At 38.8% G+C, this 10,398-nt stretch overlaps 1 protein-coding gene and 1 pseudogene across 1 annotated transcript; one reads left to right on the plus strand and one right to left on the minus strand.

Annotated features, from left to right (window-relative positions):
* Positions 1-1,456: 1,456 nt before the first annotated feature.
* On the minus strand, positions 1,457-2,893 carry LOC148909282 (uncharacterized protein KIAA1958 homolog). Its single transcript, XM_089034070.1, has one exon. The coding sequence runs from the start codon at positions 2,783-2,785 to the stop codon at positions 1,457-1,459; it is 1,329 nt and encodes a 442-aa protein (XP_088890196.1). The 5' UTR covers positions 2,786-2,893.
* A 6,358-nt stretch (positions 2,894-9,251) lies between these two features.
* Positions 9,252-10,116, plus strand: LOC116309008 (uncharacterized; annotated as a pseudogene).
* Positions 10,117-10,398: the final 282 nt, after the last annotated feature.

Here is a 10,398-nt window from a genome sequence, read left to right on the forward strand (position 1 = left end):
GTGATGGCGAAATTTATTGTCAATAAGAGGACAGACACATGAAAATCTGATGTCAATTTGTTTTTTACAATAACAAAAACGATAAAAACTTCTCATTTTTACTGATCAAAACAACTAACGGAAAGAGCGCGCGCTCGTTGACGTCAGCTTTATCTGTCTGTCCTCTTATTGATGATAAAAATTAACCAATCAGCGCGCGAGAAATTTGTCAGTTATTGTAAAATTGTTTATCGTTACAAGGTTATGCTGATCAAGCTGAAATTAGCTTCATTCAAAACTTTCATCTTAGCTCTACAACTGATCGAAAAACCAAGTACATAGGTGTAAGTTAAGGCTAATACGCCGAATAAAAATAAAAGGTAGTGTCCGATAAATACTATAGGGAGCCACCTTAATTAAGGTCGTTTTGCAACTCCAGGTATTAAAGCGCAAACACATTTTGTTTAATAGCTGCAACTTTTGAATCCCGGAGAAAATACTGCGCAAAACGCATACTTTTTCTAACACATAGTTTCATCAATTAACTGAATCAGAATTGTTATGAGGTACATCGAATCGTAAAAAATGTTGACAATTAAGTGTTGTTGTTTTTTAACGTATATTTAGGTTTTATCGCCTTTTGAGGTCCGATATAGCTTTCAGCTATTTATCAGACTCAAAATACGAACAATGGGGGAGTTTTCACTAACTTTTACGAGTTAAAAGTATTTTCGAAAATTTTGTTTGCAAATGTATCCAACACCATTGTGAAAACAAAAATATCATTTGTTTGATTTTTTTCGCTTCCAAATTGGCCTTTCCGAAATTCCTATCTCATGAAATGAGTGGCTCATCGGTGCATCAGTGCAGTTTGACAAAGAAAGAACCGGTATACTTTGATACTTTGTGTGCCTAGAAGATTTCAGAAAATCCGCTATCCAGTATATAGAGATTACTTAATGGAAAATGCGCGCGTACGGTTTTTATGCACGAGTTGAGAAGTATCAGAAAACGAACGAGTGAGCGTAGCGAACGAGTGAGTTTTCTGATACGCATTAACGAGTGCATAAAAAACGTACAAGCATTTTCCATTCTGTAATTTATTTATCTCATAGATACTGAGATTTCAACGATCAAAACTTCTAACAATAAAACTAATATAGTTGTTGGTCTACAGGCCAGGCGACCATATTGACTGATAAGCTTATTGACTAAAAATGAACAATCAAAAACGTGGACACTACTGCACTAAAAAAGGGTTTTAATAAATAAACTGAATTAAATTTTGTTTTATATTATATATAGTTTACAAATTCAAGTCAGAAAGTTTGACAATTGAAATAAATCTGGTAATTTTTTAAGACACAAAAACAGCATGCATGTTTACAGAATGAAATATTAAAATCTTGAAATATTTAAGTTAACTGACAATTTGAATAAAAAATGCATACTGTGGCTACCTTAGTGATAGAAATTACTAATCATCAGAATCACTTTGAATTCTTATAGTTTTCCGCTGCTTTGGAGGGTTTTCGTAGAGCGGAGTAAGAGGTGGTGACTGATTTACAGCGTTTATTGTAACTGAAAATTGTCCTCCATGAATTACGGCGTTTGAAAACAATGCCATTGCAGCTCGTTGTCCAGAGTTCATAACAGGAGAAACTTCTTGAACATTTGAAGTTGATGTGTTTGTAGTTTGGGTGAATGGAGTGACACTAGTACACGTAGTACTAATATTTGTGAGCATATGAGACATTTCCATCTGCTGTCTTGTACTTACATTGTAATTCTCAATACTTTTTAGGTTTTTATGCCCAGACAGTTGAGCAATTTGAGTTGGCGGCACGTTGTTTTCGCTTAGAGTTTGAATCTTTGTTTTCCTAGCACTATGGTTGCGAAGCTTATCATTATTCAATCCTGCTTTTCTTGTCATTTCTTTCATGAGACTTCCAAGTTTATTGACGTCGACTGCATTGTTCTTGAACCAGAATTTATCAAGGGACTTTGATTTTATATTGTTGACAGCGATGTAAAATGGAGCATCTGGACTTCTCATCTTTTCAGGTCTTTTCATAGCAAAGGTTTTGTAGACTGCCACTGGATCCCTTTCGCTCCCATCAGTCGAAAACATTTTAGGTGGAAAGAGTCTCACATCGCGTGGGTTCATGCCAGTGCGTGTTTTAGTTTGGCGTTCGTTAAACTCCAAGTATTCAGTGCCGCTGTCATTTTTGCACAGTTTTACATCACCCCAGCACGTATTGTGGTGCTCTTCTACTCCTCTTAGGCCAAAATGAAGAGAGTTATTGAGCCAAACGATATTCAAAATCGTTTCTGGACTTGATAAACCAAGCTGTCCTTTGTCGTATAATATCTTAATTTCGTCATCTGTAATGGCGACGGAAGCGTTAGGTTTGTTTCCCTTCCCTAGTTTCTTTAGCTGTTTCTGCTTGGAGGATAGTGTTTTTCGCGTTTTTTCAAACACAAGATCATTGATAATGCTGTTTGAATAGGACTTTGATTTAAGATGTCTTTCAAAACTAGACAACATCCCTCGTAGCGACGACGGTTCGTACTCTTGGCCTTCTTTGGTTCGTACACACACGAAAAATTCACTGAGAAGTTCATTCAGCTCGGCAGGAGGAATGTCGGCTATCTCGCTGCGAGTTTCACCTTTAGTTTGAAGAAACTTGGTTAACAAGGAAACATCTCTTGTCGTCTTTCTCACAGTATTTGTATTTTCTTGTTCTTGAATAAACGACTCTACTGAATTGTCGAGTGACACAAATCTGGAGCTTTCTGCAGCCATTTTCGCTCAAGTTGCAAAGGCGCCAGTTTGTTGACACAGTGAGGCTTCGTCGATCTTGTTTCTGATCGGACGAACGATAATTTTTCACTAGTGAAAATACATCGTTCGTCCAATCAGGAATGTGAACGGTATTTTTTCACTAGCGAAAAACATCGTTCGCCTTTGATTGGCTAAATTCAGCACACGAACGAGAATTTACTAAAGTAGATTTCCGTGTGTAAATCTCAGTATCTATGAGATAAATTTCATTCTCTCAATAGTTTTTTTTCTTTTTAGTTTTTTTTCTTTTCAATCTCTACCTTTCAGGTCAGCTCCTATAATGCAGGCCTCGCACTCGTTCTTCCCAGGCACTTTTAGATTTCCTAAATTACGGTCGAAGAACTTTATAATGGCCGCTCTTTCCTGTTTTGACCATAGGTTCTCGATTGTTGGCTCTGAGGGAAAATTTATTTTGAGATATTAGCTCTTTACTAAAATAGAATAGAATGAAATGATCGAGCGCTCGCCTCTCACACTAGTCCCCCCCCCCCCCCCCCCCCCCACAGCCGCTTTCAGTGTCGTCACGCAACGCTTTCTTCCCTGAGTAGCTACTCAGGGGAGAAAGCGTTGCGTGACGACACTGAAAGCGGCTGTGGGGGAGACTACTCTCACCCAGGTGAACCGGGATCCCGTCTTCCCGTGCTTCGCACTCCAATCGCCGTCTCTCTTGACCGGGTATACTAAATTTCTTATTTCTAATTAACAATTAGCGGATCATAATTCATTGGAACCAATTTTGCAATTGGCTTTATTTCCCATCATAGTGGTTTTCTAAAATTTCATGCTAAACAAATATGTACACCTTAAAGGTCTTACTTTTTGTTTTCATTACATAGGCCTTCTTCTTTTTGGTCTTGCCTTGACTGCCACTGCCCTCTTGACTTGAAACGCGTTCTGTATAATGAAATGACGTGTGTTTGATTTGCTTACAAGTGCGAAAAAAACGTTTTAGACTTTTAATAATCCCTCGTCGGAGTAGAGGAAAAGGGAAGAGGAACGTGCATTGTCATAGCCTGAGGAGTAATGTAGTTAAACGATGGAAACAAAAAAGAAGGAATACATTTCATTCCTCACAACTGATACACAGGGAAATAAGTATATCTTAAGATTATTTTTTCTGTGGGGGGGGGGGGGGGGCATATAATGTCATTTACAAGTTGCAACATTATGTGGAAGATCAGCACAAAAGGGTATCTTCTGTTTTCCTTCATTGAATGGAAATTACTCTTAATTTCACTTAACATGGTATGCTACTTGAAGTTGTGCGTTGCTCGGGGGCGGGAGGGGGGGGGGGGTGTGCGCTTCAAAATATTAGGAAGGGCATCAGGGGGGCTTCACAATAATCTGTGGAGAATGAAGGGGGGCTGCGAATTTATTTCGTTTTTCCTTAATTTTCCTCCAGCCCACCCTAGGTGTAAATAATGCTCAATTCTTTTGTATTGTCTATATAGGGAATACTAAAGCGTTTCTTTATGTAATATAGAAATTTAAAGTTTCGCGTGCTAATTAGTCGAATGAGTATGGCTATATTATAATAAGTTTGATACATCGTACAATAATTACCTGAAGCTACCCCTCAATGTAAATGTGATTAATGAAATTCGCTCTTTTGTGTTTTGGATGGTAGCAGAGAATAATCTTATGGAATGCGTCAGTCCAATATATGACTTACCTTTTGCAAAGCTGGGATTCCAAAGGGTGTAAACTTTGATATATCTCTTGGCAACGGATTTCATCCCATTTTAGGCGCTTTTTGTAATCTTCTAACAGAAGTCTCAATGCCTCTCCCGAACGCCGCTTGTTGAAAATTATAAGTTTGGATGCGGTAACCTGATAGATAGACAGACAGACAGACAGACAGACAGACAGACAGACAGACAGACAGACAGACAGACAGACAGACAGACAGACAGACAGACAGACAGACAGACAGACAGACAGACAGACGGACGGATGGATGGATGGATGGATGGATAGATAGATAGATAGATAGATAGATAGATAGATAGATAGATAGATAGATAGATAGATAGATAGATAGATAGATGGATAGATGCTTTATTTAGACACGGTAGACTCTTCAGGATTTACAAACGTATACTAAGCTAACCACAAGTTAATTTACTAAAGACTAATAATAATACAATATAATTACATAATAAAAAGAGTACCTGCTTTCCAAGAGTGCCGTGTATACTAAGTGTATAAAATTCAATTGAAGAAGTTGCTGCAGCCTATTCGAAATTGACTCAGAGTGCTTGCTTGCCGCAACTCACATGGAAGGCTATTCCATATCACTGCACCATCATAGCTAAAACTGTTCTTTAGATAATTGGTGCGTGGCCTAGGAATAGCTAGTTTGCCTTCGGTGTTTCTCAAAGAATAATTTGTTATGTTGCTACGATCGATAAAAATAGAACTCAGATATGCTGGTGTGAGATCATGCAGTGATTTATAGACCATAGCAGCTTTTTGTATTTTTAGTTGGACTTCTAGTTTTTTCCATCCAAGTTTCCGAAAAAGAGGGTCGGCACTAGCGTCATAACTAGAGAATGTCAAAACCCTCGCTGCAAGATTTTGCAGTTTCTGAAGCTTGTCAGTGAGGGTTTTGTTACAGTTATCCCACACAACACAACAGTAATCAAAATGTGGTTGGATTAAAGAACTATAGATAAACTGTAGAGTTGAAGTTGGGACGAATGGCCTTATACGCTTCAGGGCTCCGATGCCGGACGCAATCTTTTTGGATAATTTGTCGATGTGTTCATTCCAAGACAGATTTTGGTCAATTTGCACACCGAGAGATTTAGTGTACAAAACCTGTTTTATGGGGACCCCGTCAATTGATAACGATGGAAGTGAACCAAACGATGTTATTCTTTGACGGGATTCAATCAACATAAATTCTGTCTTGGATTGATTAAGAGTTAGTTTGTTCGCAACGAGCCATTCAGTAACGTTCTGAAGGTCTCGGTATAGAAAGTAATTTACATCTTTGATATTACTGTATTACTTGCAAACGTTAAGTGGGTGTCATCGGCGTACATACGTGGCTTGGAATATTCAAGGCAATGTAAATGAGAAATAACAGGGGCCCTAGAATTGTCCCTTGGGGAATTCCACAAATTAATGAAAGGCTATCCGAGAGATGTCCGTTTGCTAGACATTTTTGACTACGATTGCTTAAATACGAATCAAACCATTTACTTACAGACTCCAAAGCCGTATGCTCTTAGTTTTGAAAGCAGTATTCTATGATCTACGGTATCGAATGCATTCTTGAGGTCCAAGAAAACCACCGCATTAACATTGCCGCGATCGATGTTATAAGCCCCGTTATTTGTGGCCTCAAGACCCTGATTGGCAATTTGAAAGAAGATTATTATTGGAAAGAAAAGCATAGGCTTGATCGTAAATGATCCTTTCAAAAACTTTTGCCACGATAGGGATTATTGAAATAGGACGATAGTTGTCCATGTCCATTCGCTCTCCTTGTTTGAATAATGGTAAAACTTTAGCACATTTCCATTCATCTGAGAATATGCCCGTATCAATGGAGCAGCATTCAAGAAGAAGCCTAGCAGATATTTTGTCCAGACCAGTAGCTTTTGATTTACAAAGCCTGGAGAAAATGAGAAAGACTGTGGAGGCATTTGTTGGTTTCAATGTAAAACTAGCACTTGGTGATTGACTCGTAATAAAATCTAAATAAGAACGACTGTTTGCATTCTTTGAATCTATTTTCACAGCAAGTTTTGGTCCAATGCAGGCGAAATGATTATTAAATTCTTCAGAGAGTTTCTGGGAGTCAGTAATTGTTAAGTCATTCAACTTGATGTGAGAACTAGCTTGTTCATTGTGAGAACTAGCTAGTCAGTTCATTGATGATACTCCAAGTCTTTTTTGAATTGTTTTCATTTTCATAGAAAGCGTTGTTGTAATAAGCTTGTTTTGCAAAGTCGATTGCTCGCTTCCCAGTCGATGGCGTCGGGTTTGGTCTTTAAGAAAACGGTAGTTGGCTTTGGCTGTCTAGGGACGCGGAGTTGAATAACCTGGTTAAAAGTGGCTAAATGTGAGCTGGCTGTTTGGAACTCTTGCTCCGATGCGATGCGGACAGTTCTGGAGGCACTTTGCTTGAAACCTCGGTATGTTACGATAGGGCCAGGGAAATTGATTAAAGCCACTTTAATGTCCTCTAAGGTTGGTTGTCGCGTCTCTTTGTCAATGGAGGTAGTGAGAAGGGTATTTATAAACTGTATAAACAACAAATAAGAAAGGCAAAATGAGTGAATGAGTGATGAATAAATCATAAAACTAGACGCATATCTGCGTGAACTCGGGCTTCATAGCAGAAAATCGAAAGAATTCTTCGTGAACATTGTCACCCTTTTAGATGGCGCAAAGTCTGTGCAAAATCAAGCGTGATAAAAATGTTGTGGGTGTTAGACTCCATATTATTCATTACTTGAAACAGCGACGAGTCCTTCCCCATATCCGCCATTACTCAAGCATGTGCTCATGGCTGATTCTAGGCATGCGCATAGACTTTGATTTGACGCATGCGCCTTAGGGCTTCGAGGGCGATTTGTGACTGAAGAGAAAAAATAACGAAGCCCAATTTATACCTCGGGCATTTCTTCGAAAGCCCGAGTAATAACTTCAATACAATGCGGTACAATATACCTAGGTCATTAATTGAAGCCAAGCTTTCATGTTTTTCCCAACATCCCGTGTGCTTACGAAAAACTATAGAATTGTCCTGTTATATAATATAAATACTTAAAAAAGGCATAATGACCTCTTCCTGAATGGCATCATTTATGTTCTGTATTTCTTGTCTTTGTAAGTTGTGAAGGAGAGTCGTAGCATCGTCAGTGAATTTGTAGTTCGCTTTTCGTTCGCCGTGGTGTTGTTACATTTCTAAGAAAATGTATGTCAAAGACTTGACTGGCTGGGTTTCAAGCCATGAAAGGGCTTCTTCTGTATCTTCCAATGTAGGTCGAAGGCATGAAAGGAAGATAAACAGGAACCGGTCTTAAAGTCCATGGCCTTGGTCTATCCTAGCCATGAGACGGGCAGCAAAGGGAACTTGCGTTGCTCCGATGATGGAAAAGGGTACATTCGCACCAATTTCTCTTACTTTTTCTAAAGCGTACCTGTAAGACACGCGTTCCCCAGAAAACAACTCACAGAGGAGTTGTGCGTCTCCAGTAGCGTTTTCATCATCTGATTTAAGCAATTTGTTAAGTAAATCAAACAGTTCTGGTGACACTACGAATCCCTTACCATTGTCTGCAACGGTTTTTGTCAGGCCTGAAGAAGTACATTTGTCGAAAAGGAAGTTTGGTATATCTTCAGTGTCTATAAGAATGGACATGGGAAGGTTTGCAACTTCTTTCAAAGCTTGTGATTTTCCAGTTGATGGTGGTCCAACAAGTATGAAGTAGAGATTAAATGGAATGTCATGCTGCTTGTGCGATATCAAGATTCCAGTACTTGTGATGAATGCAGTTGCCGTGAGGATGCAAGGAACAAGGTAGACAACACTCGTGCTTAAGGAAGCAGATTTTTTCTGTAAAAACTCCCATACGTTGTCTTTAAAAAGATCTTTAAAATCAAACGTCATTTCCATAAGACGTTTATGGAGTAGGCTCCATGTTCTCTCGTGTTGTCTAGTTATCTTAGACATCTTGGAACAAGACATGTTAATGGCGCAATTTGAGAAAGAGATAAAAATGAATGAAGGTTGTGAAGACAATAGATATTTGTGTGGTCGCCTTGGAAACCGAAGTATTGCGTTGCAAGTTAATTGGATTACAATCAGTGGCTTTAAAAGATGTGAAGTGTGAGAATGGAGAACAAAGAGTTGATGAGTATTATCATTGTTTAGCAGATAAAATGGTATGCCGCGTTTGAAAAGCCGCGGAGTGAGAAAATTGCGTGTAATAGAGGTTATTGTTGTTGACGACATGATCAAAGGCCAGGGCGGCACATTCTAAGGTAACGTTTCATCAACTATTTCTAACCGCCTTTATGAACGAGTATTAGCTGAAAAAAGGAAAGTGTGAAGCAGATGAAGATGAAACTGAATAAATTTACGCAAAGAGAATATTGTGATATTACTTAATTAGCGGCAAATGAGTGAGAAGACGGCGTTAGAAAAAAACAACAACAAATGAAAAGAGCATTGCACAAGCTAATCACGAGTAGCTAAAGTACAGTTTCCAGAAAGTTACCAGACTTCGCCAAATCCGTAGGGTGGAAAAATGTATACTGTAGTACGTAAGCGAAAAATTGGAATTTAGGTAGGATGTCCCGTGTCATCTTTAAAGAACATTTTAACACAATGTGGAGAAGCAAAAGGAAGTTACTCGCGAAAGCTAAGGAGAAATCGAAGCTGACTTATGATAAGCTAAAAGACGACTACCTTTGGAACAAGGAATTTACCTTGAACTGGTTGAAGGTAGAAGGGGTGATTTGCTCCAGGCAGTTATGCGGTCATTGTGGAAAAGAGATGAAATGGGTACCATGTAGTGATAGAAGTGATGGATTTCGTTGGGAATGCAGGAAAAGTGTGAATGGTAAAAAGCACCGATTAGAAAAAAGCGTTCGAGAAGGAAGTTGGTTTGAAAAGGCAAATCTAACGATTGAAGAGGCAATAAAGTTTACATACTGGTGGACTAGAGGAATGAAACAGGGCCAAATCAAAGAGGAACTAGGACTTGGGCCTAACACAGCGGTTGACTGGGATATGTTTTGTCGTGAGATGTGTGAATTAACGATCGCAGAGAGAAGCGAGGTACTTGGTGGACCAGGGAAGATAGTTCAGATGGACGAAAGTAAAATTGGAAAGAGAAAGTATCACAGAGGGCATATGGTGGAAGGACAGTGGGTGTTCGGCCAAATCGAGGAAGAGTCGAGCAAATGTTTCATAGTTGCAGTAGAAAAAGGAGACATTGTTAGCCTTGATAAAGAAGTGGATTAAGCCTGGTACTCTGATAATGTCCGATTGTTGGAAAGGTTACATCAACTTAGAAAAACACGGTTACGAGCACAGAACTGTGAATCACTCAAAGGAACTCGTGAAGGAGTTGGGATTCCATACGAACAAAATTGAGGGACATTGGCGGCAAATGAAGGCTAGTTTGCCGACCCATGGTAGAAGAAAGGAACATTATGATTCTTATCTTGCGGAGTTTCTATGGAGATATAGGAACAGAGGGGAGGAATTGTTTTGGGTGTTTTTGAATGACATGAAGGAAAGTTACTCAAAAACCTTAAATGTTGTGTAGTACAAGCTGGTTGTCCGATGTCCAGTTTGAGAGTTAGAGGGACGCAATGAGCATATTTCATATTCTAGTCTTATAATATTTTTAATTCAGATTTTCTTAGTGGTACCGCTTTTCAAATAATTGTTTCATGGAAATAAAGTTATTCTAAGTAGAAGTTAAAATTTGTTTGTCCTTTGTCTTTTATTAAAACTTGTAAGGTTTGGTGTTAAAGTCTAATGGGAATTATAAGTAGACGGGAATAATAAGTAGTAAACGGCACATATAACTTTTTCTGTAGCGGGT

This window comes from Actinia tenebrosa, unplaced genomic scaffold (genome assembly GCF_029948245.1).
Source record: "Actinia tenebrosa isolate PJP-AT-01 unplaced genomic scaffold, QUT_ActTen_1.0 PGA_scaffold2__45_contigs__length_23673736, whole genome shotgun sequence".
NCBI classification, from domain to species: domain Eukaryota; kingdom Metazoa; phylum Cnidaria; class Anthozoa; order Actiniaria; family Actiniidae; genus Actinia; species Actinia tenebrosa.

What these genes read in the sequence shown, in the direction of transcription:
- LOC148909282 (XM_089034070.1), bottom strand. Translation starts at nt 2,785, where the DNA reads ATGGCTGCAGAAAGCTCCAGATTTGTGTCACTCGACAATTCAGTAGAG.